This window comes from Crocodylus porosus, unplaced genomic scaffold (assembly GCF_001723895.1).
Source record: "Crocodylus porosus isolate Cpor-Errol unplaced genomic scaffold, CroPor_comp1, whole genome shotgun sequence".
Taxonomy (NCBI): domain Eukaryota; kingdom Metazoa; phylum Chordata; order Crocodylia; family Crocodylidae; genus Crocodylus; species Crocodylus porosus.
In genome coordinates this window covers 49,629,252-49,646,169 of record NW_017728931.1, presented here as the reverse complement: position 1 = coordinate 49,646,169, position 16,918 = coordinate 49,629,252, and the positions used below count along the sequence as shown (strand labels likewise).

Here is a 16,918-nt window from a genome sequence, read left to right as displayed (position 1 = left end):
CTGGGGGAGTGGGGAGTCAGGGTGTCTGGCAGGGGTCCTCCCATGGTCCCCTCCCCACTCCCCCACTGATAGTGCTTACCAGTTCAGAGTGGCTGCAGCTCCGTGCTGCAGCCAGCGGGGACTGTCCGAATCAAAGTTCTCCGAATCTTTTCCAAAGATTCGGATAGCTTTGAATCGAGTCAGACCTTGGTCCTCTGATTCAATTCAGATTCAGAGATTCGGCAACCAAATCCGGCCGAATCTCCTCCGAATCAAATCACCACCTGAAGCTTTATGTAGCCCTCTTGCCCATGCAGAACAGGAGGGCGGGGGAGGAGCAACTGCATTCTGGGATGCTGGAGGACTGCAATTTGGTCATCTTATCTTTGGGGAGTGGCCACATATTCTTGGAATATCAACTGGGTAACACAAGTTAGAAATAAACTTGCCCCCGAGTAATATAATTTTGAGATGCCTAAAGGGTGCTTAAAATATGTTTACATATTTGTGGACAATCCAAGGGTTAAGAGCTCCCTAAACTGCCTCAAATTAATGTCTAACAAAGCCAAATCAGGAAATTTGGTTAATTCATCATGTCGAGGGGATTGGCAATGATGACTAATTATCAATTAATGGCTAATTATTAGTATTGACTTTTTGTGAGTTGATTTTCCATTTCATACTGAGACACAGTAAAGAAGGATTTTTGCCATTTGTAATGAAAAAGCATGCTACAAAAATTCTTAGTGCAAACTACCCACTCTGGCTTACCATATGAAAATTGTATGATTATACAGTTAAATACTTAATGTACAACTTATTCACTGCAAAGAGGTTCAGATTACTCACCATGTAAGAATAACATTACTGTAATGGAGCAAAATTATCAACTGAAGATTTTTGCTTCGCTCTCTTATGTGCCCTCATCAGTGAAACAGAAGATGATTCTGCAGAATGGAATAGTTGATTGTCCATATCTTGCTGAACCAAGAAAAGCTGAAGTCTGTTCAATGCTTTGCAAACATCAGCTGGCTTGACAGTGGTATGGACTTTTAACATGACTAATTACCAGAAGCAAATTTCATTGTGATTTAGTATGAGTATATATTTGGAAATGAGTAATTATACTTTAACAGACGATGAATTAGCCAGATGTTTTCAGTACAAACTAATATTGGTGAGTTATCGCAGTGACTAATTAACCAGATTTTCATGTATGCTTAGAGCATCTGTTAATTATTCAAACCCTTTCGTTATTTCCATTTCCTTGGTCTCATCTGGGGTGAAAAGTACTTTCTCCCTATCTGTAAAATTGGGATACAGCTACTGACCTCCTCTGTAAAATATTTTGAAATCTGAAGAAGGAAAGTTCTTTAAAACCACCAGTGAGCATTATGATACACTATTTGCAAACAAGCTCTGAAAAGAAAGCATGTATGCTTGAGTTGGAGTGGTATGTCTGCCATATTAGGAACACAGCATGTACCTGAACCCTGGTTTCTGGAAGGTTGATCTTTGCTGCTAGTTGGTTCCTCATGTGAATGTCTGGGTAGTGTGTGACTTGGAAGATCTTTTCCAGCTCCCGCAGTTGCTCCACTGTGAATGTTGTCCGGATTCTCCGCTTCCCTTTCTTCTCATCTGTCCGAACAGGCAAAAATGGATCAGGCTTCAGATTAAGGATGAATTTACAAGGAATTTTTAAAGGGCCATGAAATGATTCTTAGATGTTTTAATAAATCCAGTGTTATGGAGTTCAGCAAGTCAGTAAGTTGCTTAGAACCATCTCTACCACTGTCTAGGGATGTGCTGATAACCACTTTTAATACAAACAACTCATGACTATGACATACTTAGAGCATCTCATGATAATTTAAGCCTTTATAAGCTATTTATAAAGGAATGTTCAAAGTCAAGTGACAGAAACATTCACATGTTCAGCCTTTCATCCCCAGGTCTGTATCCCTCACTGGAAGCAATCATTTGCTCCCTTTCATCCGTGTGATTTTCCATCCCTAAATTTTCCTGCTGTGCTCTTCTTACTGAAATTGGCTATGATGGCTCTGGAAATAATACAGCTCCTGTAAGTGGAGGCTAAGCCTGCAAGTGCTCCTACCGCCCTTTATTTTTATTTTTAAAGCATTCAGAATTCTCCCTTGATTTGATTTTCCTGTCGACTAGGAAATCTGTGTTGTTTCATGTTGCAGAAAAATGGCAAAATGAGAGAGTACAATAGCTTCCTTGCCTTGGATGAAATGTTTTAATCTTGCTTTAAGGGCACAAGTGAAGTCCTTTGCTGGCCTTGGCTTCATTCCTCTGCTTGTTTGTCTACTACATAAAACTACCAGGTTCAGGCTGCTGCAATCACTGCTGCTCATTAAAAGGGTCTTATAACTTTCACACTGTTCCCTGGTGCACCCCTGGTCTGTTTGCTTTCTAGTTGTGGTCCTCTTGTCTTAAAACATAGCTTGCAAGTTATTTTGGACAAGCATAATTTCTTTATTATATGCTTTTAGAGTTCCCAACCCAAAGGTGCTTTGTACTATAGGTGTTAGAGCAATACAATAATAAATAAGAACAACTACCAACTATAACTTCTGTCTTACGAGATCAACCATATATGCAGGGTTTGAAATACGGTGGAGGGCTCGGAGAGGCTGAGCCCCACCCCCCAGGAGACAAAAGCCCCCAACCCACCCTGGGCCTTTCTAAGTAGCTCAGGCAGCAGTGATGGTGGCAGCGCCTTCCAGCTTTTGGCTGCCACTGTTGCAGACCTCCCTAAGAGCTGGAGTGTAATTCAAACCCTCCATATACTTGCTTAAATCTTTTTTTCTTTAAAGGTTAAAAGTCAAGCGGATAGCCATTTGACATGATTTAGAGTTTTTACTAATTACACTGTATTGCAACTCTCCTTATTTTCACCTGTGAGGTCAAATTTATGCCCGAAGTCTTCCCAAGTCTTCTGTTTATGGAGAGACAAGCAAACAACTGTAGATCACTTGTTTCTGCTAACTGCCCCATTCTTTCACTAGTATTTATGGTTAAGTGACAATCTCTAAGTAACTAACATGGTGTTTGTTGCCTCAGAAATGTTACCTTATACCTGGGGTTCACCACCAGAGTGTTTGTTGCTCACCAAGGCAATCCTAGTGATCCACCAAGATCTGTTATTAAATCACTTTATTAAATGGAAAAGGATGTACAAAGCACAACGAGTCCTGCATCCTCACTGTGCAATGATTTATTAATCTGCACATCTGGATGTGTATTTCAGTTTCCTGTTTGCAAATATGCTGAGGACATTTATTCAATCAGAGTGGATCCCGCTGGCAGCCCTTCAATGGAAAGTGTACCTTGTGAATGGGCTTTAATAAGGTTTAAGTTGCAAATCTATGTTTTATAAGAAACCATTTAGTGAGCAGTTTTACAGCCCCTGGATAACTTGATGGGCTGCATTGTACTGCACAGTTTGTCAAAAAAATCTGTTTCTATATATTTTATAGCTAGTCAGGCTCAATGTAAATTATGGGGCTACTTGGTCATGCATAAGTGTAACTGAATTTTTAGTTCGCTGACAGCTCAAAAAATATTTTGTGAACAGAAATTCTGGGAAAAAATCATCTGGGGGCTGAATGAATTGACTTAATTACAAGAAATCATTTTGCTGATGGTTGAACGTAAGTTTGATTTTTAAAATTAAATTGAAGGACACCCCTACATAAAAAGTCATTTTAGAAAAAAAAATTCAAAACATTTCATTAAAAAAAATTGGACAATGAAACTCTTCAGCTTTTTCCAGTTTTACTTGTTTTCCCTACATACTTTGACAAAACTGACACAAAATCCATGAAATCTGTTGACTGAAAAAATGTGCTCAGCTCAGCTGGATGTTCTACTGTGATGAGATTTACATTCAGCAAAGCAAGGATAAGGGACATACCCCACAATATAAAGGTGATCTTTTGGTGCAATGAACTAAGAACATAGGACTGAAATGGGACTTTTCTGCCACTGAGTCCAGACCCCAGTATTTCCAGGTAACCATTTACTCAGAATTCCCCACAATTGCCACTTCCAACCTTTATACACACAACTACATGGAGCAAAGCCAGATATACCAGAAATGCCCTAAAGCATGTCCTTGATAAAAGCAGGGGAGATGAGAGCACTGCCAGTGTCCTACAATACTGGTTCATATATGTCGAAACTCTTCTATTACTCCCCTCTGCATGGTCCTCCACTGGTGGTATGGTACAGAGATGACCTGTGAATGTTGCAAAGTTTGTTGGGTTTTTTTTCCTACTGAACTTGTAAAACTGAAATGTGATGTGACCCTAATGTTTCTAATCCAGCTAGTAACCACGATGATTTTGCTGCTTGGTGACCTGAGGCACCTGATAATGTCCCTGATGCATTGTTTTTATTTCGATAGAGAGCATCACTTATCTGAATAATAACTTATGGTCTTCCATAGTTTGGTTAAATCAGCCAGTGTATATCAAGCGACAGTCAGGAAACCTAGTCTAAGAAGAACCAATTAACTGGGGAAAGATAGTCATCTATCTCAAAACCAGTAACTTGTGCTGCTTTTGTTGAATATTTTATTATTATAAACCTTTCCTTTTTGGGGACTGAACACTTGGCAAGATGCGTCATGCCAGTTCTTAGGCAATATAAATGCTCTACAAGCTACGGCAAAACCGCTCATAAATTGCCTGACTTGGAATTGCCTGCTGTATCATTACCATGCTGACATGGAAAACCAATCAATTACCAGCTCTGAGAACATAGTCTGGCAGCAAGGCTACTGGGATATAGTTGTTAGGCACCAGTAGGTGATTTATTTGATCTGGGAAATAGCAGCTTTCCTGGCACAGCTGAGATGCTTTCAAAATGGGTCCAGTTATGTAAGAACATGAGAAGAACATATTGACTACCCTGAGCTTTGTCATTATCCCTGTATCTCAGAATCAAGCTTCAGTATGGACTAATAAAACTCATGTCTCAAAGCTAAAGCCAAACTACTGAACTTTTGACTGGTATATCCATGTACTTCTCATTAGACTGTATGCTTGACTTTAGCCCTAAGGAGCAAATGTCATTTACAGTGAATCTTGTTGACACAGTGTTCTGAAATAAGAAACATTTTGTGTATATATATATATATATAGAAGAGAGAAGTGGTCAAAATCTCACTGAAACCCTGAGCTGCCTCAGTTTGAAATCTCCACTCAGTCTGTGAATGCCAGAGACTGAACTTTGTTCATGGTGATGGATCTTTTGTAGGAGAATTTTCACCCTGAGCCTCCATGAGTTTGGTCAGCCATCAAACCCTTCTGAGAGACACCACAGAATACCAAGATCAGTAATATTATGGTAATATTCTGTCAGATAGATGATGCTTCATCACACAACCATGATTCTATATGCTATACTCACACTGTTATTTAATAATTATTTATATTGCACAAGTGTCTAGAGACCAATGAGTCGAGGGCTTCAGTGTGCTGAGCACTGTACAGACATACCGAAAATGATCGCCCTTTGCTTATAGAAAGCAAACATGCAATCACAGTCATGGTCTCTACCTTATTATGTGGAACCATGGCTATAACAAAGGATCCTTAGCCCCAGAAACACAAAACTCTTCCATTTCAGCTAAAAAGCAAAACCTGTGTTGATTGACTTTTAATCTTTGTGTAGGTCAGTCCTTCAAGGGTAACATGTTCACACATACTTGAGCCATTGTGGTAAGAAATTGGAATGTATGCTTTTGGTCAGGCACAAAGCCTAGCTTAAGGACTTTCAGCTATCTGGCATGTTATTTGGTACACAGGTAATTGGATATAATTTAATCTTCTAAAGGGGCACAGGAATCAAGCTAGTATAAGCAACAGAAGAACATCTCAAAAACAACCAGAAAATCAAGACATTAATAATCAGGGGTACAGCTGAGACTCATGGGGTAAATACTGTTCCTGAGTCTACAGGGTTGGCTGCAAAGCCTCCTCTAAAAGGAAAATGTGAGAATGATCTATGAGGCAAGGATTTCTTAATGGGATATCTTTTACTAGACCAACTATGCATTTGGGATAAACAGTTGGCCTGATAAAAGCTATCACCCCAAGCAATCCTTGCCTCTTGCATAATTTCTGGACCATCCCAACTACATCAATCTTACACTATTATAAGAATGGTTTAGATAATATTAAGATATGTATTCAGCTGGTATAAATCAGTGTGGCTAAGTTACTGAAGCTATGACAGTTTGCACCCGCTGAGAATTTGGCCAAACGTATTGAACAGTTAAGTGTTGTCAGAAACAATGCCAGTGTTTGAACAGAGGAAAGAACTTTGCAGGGACCATGCCAACATTCCCAGTCTCATGGACAGCCCGTTAAGTGCCAAGGATCAACAATGTCCATCAGAAACAGAAGGGTCTTGAGCTTCTATTATCTTATGTAAAGTTCTCTGATATAAATAGTATTGGATTTGCCATGAGCTGGAAAAAATGTTGCTGGCATTATTCTAATAGTCCTGACCTTCTATTTGGGTATGCTTCTCAAGAGGCTTGGTGAATTCTTTCTGAGTAAGCATATTACATAAGAGTCTATACCTACAGTACCCAGATGTATCATTTCTGAGAGCAGTTTCTCAGATTTGAAATTTATCAAAATTAAACAAAACAAAATAACCTGAGACTAACAATGGGCTAGAAGAGACCACGGGAACTGGCTTTGATTTGAACTGGAAATGAAATTACTGGCAAAATAAATGATGGCAAACTAATCAAAGATGTTGCTGGTAGGAAGACTAGAAGAGTGTTTTTTTTTAAATTACATCTAATCAGTTGTTCTCCTTATTCTTAAAAAAATTCTAGTTAAAAAAAATATGAAACTGCACATTAAAATTCTCCCCTGCATGATGAAACTTTTTCTGACTCTAGCTTTGAGATTTTTCTTTGCCTTGGGACTTCGGCTGAGAGATCCCATAGCAAACAACAGCATTCAAAATTACAGTCTAATAAAGAACGTGGGAGGAAGATATAAGACTAGAAAATTTTGGAACTGTAACATTGGCTTTACAAATTTGGTTCCAGAGTCTCTGGGGAAATAAGAATACGTATGAGTTTTCCAAGCTTGCTCTCTATGTAAAAGCTGGAGATATTCAAGTGTGTTTTATGCTCTGTGAAAGGTATCTGAGTACAGGTTAACTGACTACTGAAACCAAGCCTGCGAGTATCAAGCAGTGAAATACGTCAGTCTGTGAGGATGTTGTAGAGATACAGCTGCCTTTGCATTAACTATGGATATTAAAAGGGCCAGATTCTCAATTTATGTAAATCAGTAAAGTTCCATTAAAATTGATAACCACAGTTGTAGTCTAGACCTAATTATAAATAGGCTTAGGACAAAAGCAGGACCCCAATGCCAAAACACCTAAACTCCATGGAAACATAAGTCCAGATTCCACTTCCATCTCTGATCCTTGGCCTTTAAGACCTACTGTGGAGAAAGGCCAGCAAAACAATGCCAGTACATTTAGAGCTAGTCCTGCTCCCAGTTCAAAGGGATCAAATTTAATTTGCACCAAAGTCCCATTATGTCATTCAAGCTCAGTGAAAATGGGTCATTTGTACTGCCATAAGGTAACTGAAGCACATAAAGTTGTACCTGAGACAGCTTTACTATAACATAGCAGAATAGTAGAGTTCGAAGGGACCTTAGGAGGTCATGTAGTCCACCTCCCCCCTCAAGGCAGGATGTCTAAACCATCCCAGTCAAATGTTTGTTTAACCTGCTGTTAAAAACATCTAAGGATAGAGATTCCACAGCCTCTGTGGATAGCACTGTAGCTGCAAAGCATGAGCTTCAACATGGGTTGTACAAGCTCAGCTTGAGCCTTCCATGAAGACCTGGCCCTAGCTCTTCTCCAAAGGTTCCAAGAAAGCTGGTTCAGGTATGCTTTCAATATTGCATTCACACTTCATGGCTACATCCACACAAGCGCACTGTGCATTTCCCTGGGAACAAATAGCAGTGGCACATATTTGTGCCACTACTACTTGTCTCCAGGCACTCATCTGCCTGCACACTCTAGCACACAGTAAATTGCCTTGAGTGGAGTAGTGGAGGCTGGGACCAGCACCTGGGCTGGCCCCAGCAGCCTACCTGGGGGGCTGGGGACTTCCCAGGGCTGCAGCAGTGGGGATCCAGGCATGCAGAGCCTGGCTGGCAGCCAGAGTGTGGCTCTGGCTGGCCAGAATCTGATTACAATTGACGCATGCTGTTGCCACATGGGCCGCACCGCTATTTTTCTCTGTGCTTTTTTTAGATACCAGGATTTCCCAGTATCTAATTTTGCTGCTGCGCTACAAATATGCATCATGTATGGTGTATGCATTTTGCAGCACCTCAAAAGGCTTTACGTGTTTTACGATGCCTCAAAAGGATTTGAGGCTCCACAAATGGCATCCACTCATGTGGATGAGGTTCATGATTGCATTTAACTCATTTAGTCTCAATAGGTATGTTGACTCATTGGAGGGGCAATAGGCAAAATGACTGAGGAGCATTTTGATGTCCTTCCCATGACATCTCCCTTGATCTTGGTTAAGGTTACCAGATGAAAGGTAGGTTTGACTTCCCTGTAGTAGCACCTCTGATTACTGTAGAGCTATATTTTTATGTACATGATAGCTAAATCCAAACACTCTGCTTGTTTTGTGAAAGTTTCTTTGCAAATAGTTAAAAAAGGAAGTGTGGGCTTAGCTGTACATATTTATTATAAGTATTTTTAATTTTAGCAATAACATTTTGATGTGCAACTAATTCAGGTATATCATTTGTGTCTTGCAAGAAATATTTCACAGTAAGCATAAGCATCTTTTTATTTCTGAAGTCATAGAAACAGAGAAAATTAGGGTTGGAAAGGACCTTAGGAGCTCATCTAGTCCAACCTCCTGTTCAAAGCGGGACCAGCCCCAACAAGATCATCCCAGCCAAGGCTTTGTCTAATTAGGTCTTAAAAACCTCTAAGGATGGAGATTCCATAACCTCTTTGGGTAACCTGTTCCAGTGTTTTACTACCCTCCTAGTTTCTAATATCTAACCTAAACTTCCCTTGCTGCAACTTGAGACCATTGTTCCTTGTTCTGTTATCTGCCACCACTAAGACCAGTCCAGATCTATCCTCTTAGGCACCTCCCTTCAGATAGTTGAAGGTTGTTATTAAATCCCCTCTAAGTCTTCTCTTCTCCAGACTAAATAAGCCCAGTTCTCTCAGTCTCTTCTCAGAAGTCATGTCTTCCAACCATTCTTATTACCTTCTGCTGCACTCTCTCAAATTTGTCCATATCCATTCTTTAGAAAAGGGCTCAAAACTGGACACAGTACTCCAGATGTGGCTTCACCAGTGCTCAACAGAGGAGAATAATTACATCCCTTGGTCTTCCAGCAATGCTCCAACTGATGCAGCTCAATATGCCATTAGCCTTCTTCGCAGCGATGGCACATTGTTCGCTCATATTCATCTTACTATCCACTGTAAGCCCCAGGTCTTTTACTGCAGCTCTGCAGTAAATGACCTGGTGGACCAAGCCTTTAGTGATGCATGGGATTGTTCTGTCCTAAGTGCAGGACTTTACACTTGTCTTTGTTGAACTTCATGAGATCTCTTTTGGTCCAGTCCTCCAATTTATTGAGGTCTTTCTGAACCCTAGCCCTACCCTCCAGCATATTACTACTCCCCACAACTTGGTGTCATCTGCAAACTTGCTGGGGGTGCACTTTATTCCATCTTCCAAGGCACTGATGAAGATATTAAACAAGTCTGGCCCCAGGACCAACCCCTGGGGCACTCCACTTAATGTCTAGTTGGCAGCTGGTATCAAGTCACTGACTACTACCCTCTGAGCCCAACACTTCAGCCAGTCTTCTGTCCACCTTCCAGTCCATTCATCTAACCCATACTTCCTTAGCTTGCTTGTGAGAATGTTGTGGGAGACTGTATCAAAAGCCTTGCTAAAGTCAAGGTATATCATATCCACTCTTCTTTTCGCATCCACAGAGCTGGTCATCTCATCATAGAAGGTAGTCAGGTTGGTCAGGCAGGACTTGTCCCTGGTGAATCCATGCTGACTGTTCCTAATCACCTTCTCCTCCTCCAAGTGCTTAGAAATGGATTTCTTGAGGACCTGCTTCATGATTTTTCCAGGGATTGAAGTGAGACTGTAGTCCCCTGGATCTTAAAGATGGGCACTATATTTGCCCTTTTCCAATTGTCTGGGATCTCTTCCAATCAGCATGAATTTTCAAAGATGATATCCAGTGGCTCTGCAGTCAATCAGCTAACTCCCTCAGCATCCTCAGGTGCAGCCCATCCAGCCCCATGGACTTGGGCATGTCCAGGTATGCTAATTAGTCCCTAACCTGTTCTTTTGCCACTGTTGGCTGCTCACCTTGAATACGTAGGTGCACTCATTTATTATATATATAGTTCTCTCGCTCTCCCTCTCTCTCTCTAGATACACATCTAGATATATAGCTATACATATATACATATACATATACATATACCTACATCTACATCTACCTATATATATGTATAGATAGATACATAGTAAGTGCTCACCTCAAAAAGTAGGTGCACCTACTAATTTACAGTCCCTTTAAAAGACTTATTCTTTCTTTCTGTTTTTAATTCACGTTGAGTCTAGATGCATTGGTCTCCCTGCCAGCTCCTTCAGCTCACTTCCCCTGATGCTTAAATGGTTCAGTGAAATTGTTAGTGCTGGTCGAGCATCAGGGTGAAGGTGATTATTCCTCTTTAAAAAAAGTAGATTATTATGTTGTGCTTCACTGATGGCAGTAAAACCAAATTTGTTTGTCTATGTACAGAAATGTGTCTATTTGCAGGGGTCCCCCTCCTAGTTAAAGAGGCTGCTTACTGATTTAAAAGTCCTTGTGCTGCAATGTTTAGGTGGGAGTATGGCAGCGTGGCTAATCTTTATTGAAGTGGTTTCTAACCCCCTATTAAAAGGGATGGGCAGAGTCAGTGAGACTGATTCTAATTGGATACATATAAATTGCTCTGGGCTGAGACTTCTGTTAGTGAAGCGTAGCTTTTAGCATCCTGCTGCTATCTGTTGAGGCATTTCAGAAATGGAGCAGCAGGACACAGGGACTTTTAAAGATTTGATTTCCTTTCCCTCAATCCTGAATGCTGTCAAAAGTTGCCTGCACCCTGGCACTGAATATAATGCTTAATCACCTGATAGTGTGGCTGAGAAACTGGTATGTGGGGACCCAAGGCAGTAAGAGCAAGCAGGCTAAAAATACCAGGTCAGAAACATCTTTAGACAAGCAGAATAATGAGCATTCTTTCCCCCTAATGAGAGACCATTAAGTGTTGACCATGTTTTGCCCCAGCCTGGGTGAAAGGCACTATAGCAAAATGCAGTGGGGAGTAGGGGAAGAAGAAATATTTGAAGAATATAGTGATCAAATCAATTACCATCAAAAAATTTAATGGTAATTGACAGCCTGTTTGCCTTTGGCGAAACAACTGCTGTTCTCACAGAAACTTGAGAAATAGTTGCTGAAGTTTCTTACTAGAATTTGTAAGGTTCTGCTTATTCAAGAGCTGTCCACAAAGCACAAGCTAGAAAACTGTGTGTGTGCATGTGCACGCACGTGCATGTGTGCACATGTGTAGGTGATTCTGCACATGGGGAAACAGTAGGGAACTAAGAGAGGAAAAAAAAGCCTCACTCACTGCCCATGTCAACTTCTTTCACCATCAGCAACACTGTACAAGATTATAATTAGCTACCTATATGGAGTTGTTTCTCAGTAAGTCTCTAAATACTCTCTGAAGGAGGTTAGAATCATTTCACAGGATATGGGGCAGAGATGGGGGAAAGGGGGAATGAACCTGAAGTACCAAGGGGTAAAGTGACTAGCTTGCAACCACCCAGCAGTGTAGCCTATCACACAAATCAAGAGCAATTAAGACTGGTGTAAGGACTTTTTGCAAACAACTCACTGGGGCAGGTTGCGACTTAGACAATGCACCTGTTCAAGGGAGTAAGAACTCCTCTTATACCACTGCACAGTGGCTGAGCACATGGAGGCAGAAGTGAGTAGAGCTGTGTGCCATTTTATTTCTTTCCTGGAACAGGTGAGTAGGTAGCAGATGAAGCCTTGTCTCCCACCCCCACATTGACTAGCCTGCCTGGGAGTGTTGCAATTTCTGCTTGTATAAGCCACCAGTCATTGGCAATCCCTTGCAGTTGAGGATGTTCATCTTCCAGAGTTGCTTTATCTGTGGGTCTGAAGATGGCTGATGAAGCTTATTCAGGATCAACAGACTCTATTGCAACTCAGGCATGTGTTTCTGTGCAGGGTGGGTGGCTCTGAGTTCTGGATTCAGCCCACAACACACTGTTTCTGCTGCTCCCGCTTTTCCATCTCCTGTTGTTGCCATAAGCACTGATATCCTTGCAGCAGACTCCTTCTCCTCTTGGAGCAGACCTGGACAATAGTCTCCCACAAATTGCAAATACTGACTGCCAGAAGTGGCAAAGGGAAATTAGGGTGGGGAGGGAAGCATGTTCTGAGAGGAAGCTCATGGAACCTCCCTGGTGCTACTTTTGGTATGCTGGAAGTTACGTCATGCTTCTATTAAGGGGTGTATCTGACATCTGACTCTCTAGCCCATGATGATTTTAGCTGTTTCTTCAACTAGAAATTGAATGGAAAAGGAGAATGGCTTTTTATGCATGCTTTGATTCTCTCAAATTGTTGGCTATAGAGTTCTTGCAACCTCTTGACTGATTATATTCATTCCATTGCTCGAGAGTCAGAATGTGGTTTGCAAGCAGGCAGCTAAGTCACACAGTACTTTCCCAGTTTGGTGACCGGCTGACCAATGCATTGTGAATCATTTCAGGCCAATGTGAAATTTTGCTGTCATGTACAAGCAATTTCCTTTCTTGATTAAATCAAATCTGAGCAACTGAGCTCTGGCGAAATGTCTGCTTTTTGTGCCTTTTAGTGTGAGCCAAACTCTGGTCTTAATTACTTTTACCAACAGCGATTCCTTAAGAAGTACCAACAGACCTAATCAAATGATGGCTTCCAGTTGGAAGGTAGGTTGGAAACCATATACTGTCCAGCCAACTCTATAAGAAACTTACCATGTGTTCAGCATAGAGAGCTGAGCTTATTATAGGTTTCTCAGACAGCGCATTTTCTAGCTTGTCCCAGCTATGTGTTATTACTCGCACTTGCAAACCTTTACACATCAATCAGGCGTACTTGCTTACCTCCCCATCTCAATCAGGGTCCCTGCTCCCTCCTACACAATGTGATCCCATCATTACCTTGGTATGTCGCCTTTGCTGCTACCTGATATAGGATACAGGTTTTGCTAGAACAATAGATAAAAGGCATGCCCTCAATTTTAAAGCACAATAATTAAACATCAACTCCTGGGGCTGTAATGAAAAGTTTTCAGACAATTTGGGGAAAACCAATAAAAGACTTAGAAGATCTTAGAGATAAACTTATCAAAAATGTCATTAACTTACAAGCTCTCACAATACAGATGTTCTGTTATCAGGAACAAACTGCCCTCTGGCCTCTGGAAAATGTGTCTTCAGTATCCAAAATCCCAAGAAAATGGGAGGAAGAGAAGGGAAGGATTGAATCTTGGCTCTTTTCCTTTCTGATTTAAAAAAAGAATGACCCTGGATACAAGCTCTGTCCACAGAGATGTTTGTTTTAGCACTCATTGCTATTCCTGATCCTTGCACATGCACATATTAAGGAACGGGAGGGGACAATTTAGCTGGTATGTATTCCAATTAATAACCAGGAGGAATGGTGAGAAACAGAATTAATCCTGAAAGAATAAAAAGGGAAAGGACCAGCTTACAATGCAGACCCACCAAATAATGCAGAGTTGGAAATATACCTACTACATTTCTACCAGTGTATGTGAATGCTGCACAAGACCGACGGAATTATTATATTTATAAGCAGCAAATTACTGAGCAAGTTAGAGTAGCATTTATAAAGTATCTTATAAAGGCATTTAATCTATTAATGTAGTATTACCCAAATACTTAGGGTTTATGCCCCACAGTAGTAAAGTTGGCCACTCTCACACCCCCACTACTTCAGCCACTTCCCCTACTAGTGATTCCCCATGGATACCAATTCCACCTCCATTACTTCCCCTGTACAAAGGACTGTGCCCTACATCTTGGGAATCTGGGTATTAATGTATTAACAATAGGTCTAGCTTTACAATGAAAAAATATGATTGTTCTCTGGTGTTTCTGCTGTCAGATCATATTCTCTACTCAGAGTGGAGACCATGGCAATGAAGTCTGTGAATTCAAAGAATGTGCATGAACTCTAAGCTAAAAATGTCCAGGACTGTCAGGTTATTGTCATCAGTAAGGAAGCTGAGATTACTTATATTTCTAAACTCTTCAGGACAAGGACTGTTCAGTGTCTGTATAGCACTTAATACAATGGATTCTCCTGTCCATGACCAGGGCTTCTAGAAATGATAGTAATGCAAATATTAATAGGTAGCAGCACCCCAATTTCTTTTTTTTAAACACAAGATAAGGATTCAAGTGGAGGGTGGGAGAGATTTATGACTCTTAAAAATGCAATACTTCTGTCTAAATAAAAAACCCCACTGATGTATAAGAAATGTTAGTAGGGAAAAGGCAGACCAAAGAAGGATCAGTTATTCAAGGCTGCCTGCAAAGATCGTGCCTAGTGAAGGACACACTTACATATTCCATGCATGATTTTGGCAGTAAGCAGGCGTGATTCTTGTCCATTTGCCAGTGCTAATAATAAAATTCCCCTTCAAACTTCAGTATGTGGCTTATGTTCCCTGGGGAATTGCTAAGCTTGAAGGAAAAAACATGAAAATAAAGCATCTATGCATAAAAAAATCACTGCTAAGCATACTCAGTGAATATCTCTGAGCATTTTTAGCCTTTCTACTCCCTGGTAGAGGCTACAGGGAGCACTTCTGGCCTGTGCTGAAGTCCTTGCGCTCATTTGCAATCAGTTTCTGATGCCAGATTAAGCCTGTGCCTCTAATCTTCAAAGCAATAAGCAGACCAAACTCTAGCTACACTGAAGAGTGAATGGTCTATCAGAGTCAGCTGCACTCCTGAGGGACAATGCAGATCATAAAGCCCAGGGCAAGACCTTTGGGGGGTGGGGAGAACAATAAAACATTTGCAGTCGAGGGGATTCCTATATGGAACAGTCTTCTGAAGAACCTCAGGTGAACCTGGAGTCTGACCAGGTTCTGATCTGGGTAAGGGAGACTTGCCAGAGGCTCCATTAAGTCTATGAGAGACTTGATTATTGCATTAATTTTATAAGGAGTGATTCCAATACTAGACTGACAGGCAACAGTAAAAAAATCTCAGACTTAAACACGTAGATCACTGAAACCTTATTCCTCATTCTGATAAAATGTGAGGCTGGGACCAGGTGTAGCTGCTCTTATACTCTTGGGATAATTTTTTGTAAGACAGGTTTAAAAGTATCCTATAAAAAGGCAGCAATATCCACCCAAAACCTTTCTGAGACTACCGGAAAAGCACATTCCATAGTCCTGGTCAGGTCCCTTTTCTTTTTTTCTAAGACATCCCAAACATAAACATTACGGGTTTCAATTCACACAAATTAGAAATAACAAAATAACAGTTAAAAGTCCTCACAGGGCACGTCTACATGAGATGCTATGTCACCATAATGACAAGCTATGGCGACATAACATTGGCGGGCACTAACCGTGATGCTGCTGCTACTGTGCAGTAGCTCATTGCTACTGTGCCGTAGAGTGGAAAACAATTCATGTGTTGCTGGGACTGCACAGTACCAACTACGCAGTCAGGGGCATATGTAGACATGCCCTGTACAGTGATGCAAACTTGATCACATCATCTATTTGGAGCCATTTTTTTCTCCTATCTTGTGTCAATATTGTGCCATTTCAGAAGCAAAAAGTTGTCCTAAAACCTGTCTTAGCAACTACTAGAGAGCCTGCGTCACAAAGGGAACTCTGTAACAGATACCAAGCTGAGGTAGTGACTCCTAAGCCATCCCCTCTCTGTGATTTTGTAGGAGGCCTAGCTAGGGGAAAGGAATGAGTTCATGTTGCCCTACTAACCCCCAGTCCTTTGGGACAATGCCTAATAAGTGCAATCAAGAGAGGCTGTCAGGCTGCTCTACTCTGTGCCAGAAGTCTAGCTCAGCAGAGAATGCCTATGGGATTAGTGATATAATAATATCACCTGTGCGCTGCTCTCCTGTTATTCAGCTGCACTGAGTGTTCTTCGCTTGCAGCTGAGGATTAGGACCATTGCCTGTGTGTAAGTATACATATAGCTGTCTCCCAAGCAATTACTTTTCCAAACCTGTTCATCTACAGCTGTGCTCAAGATCTGGTCTAGAGGGGACTGCATGTTTGGCTTTTTTTAGTCTGCTTTTATTCAATAGAGTGATACCAGTTTACATTAGTAAAGCATTTGTCCCACTTGCATTTAAGTTTTGTGCTAAAACCATTGCACTGCTAGCTGGTATGATAATTGCTGATCATTGCCTGTAGTAAAATACCAGTGATGAATCATTTCACAAAGAGCCATCTTCATCAGCACTTGCACACAGCCTACAAACCTCCAAAACATAGCCTTTCCCTATGTAGCCACTATGGTGGTGTGAAGCTTTGGTCTCTGTTTCGATTCGGCAGAGATTTGGACTGATTCAGTGGCCAAATCTCCGAATCCAAATTGAATCAAAGTACAGGTTACAGGGGTGGGTGGATGAGAACAGGATGGGTTTCAACACTGACAAGTGCAAGGTGCTGCACCTGGGGAAGAAGAACCAGCACCATACCT

The 16,918-nt window shown here is 41.2% G+C and overlaps 1 protein-coding gene across 2 annotated transcripts in view; it reads right to left on the bottom strand.

The window, feature by feature from the left end:
- The window catches only part of ISX (intestine specific homeobox), a 43,145-nt gene that overhangs the window by 11,448 nt on the left and 14,779 nt on the right, over positions 1–16,918 (bottom strand). For both annotated transcript variants that reach the window (XM_019544814.1, XM_019544813.1), the window contains exon 3: positions 1,466–1,617. In XM_019544814.1, the coding sequence (XP_019400359.1) occupies positions 1,466–1,617 (152 nt within the window). The remainder of the gene's footprint in view (positions 1–1,465; positions 1,618–16,918) is intronic.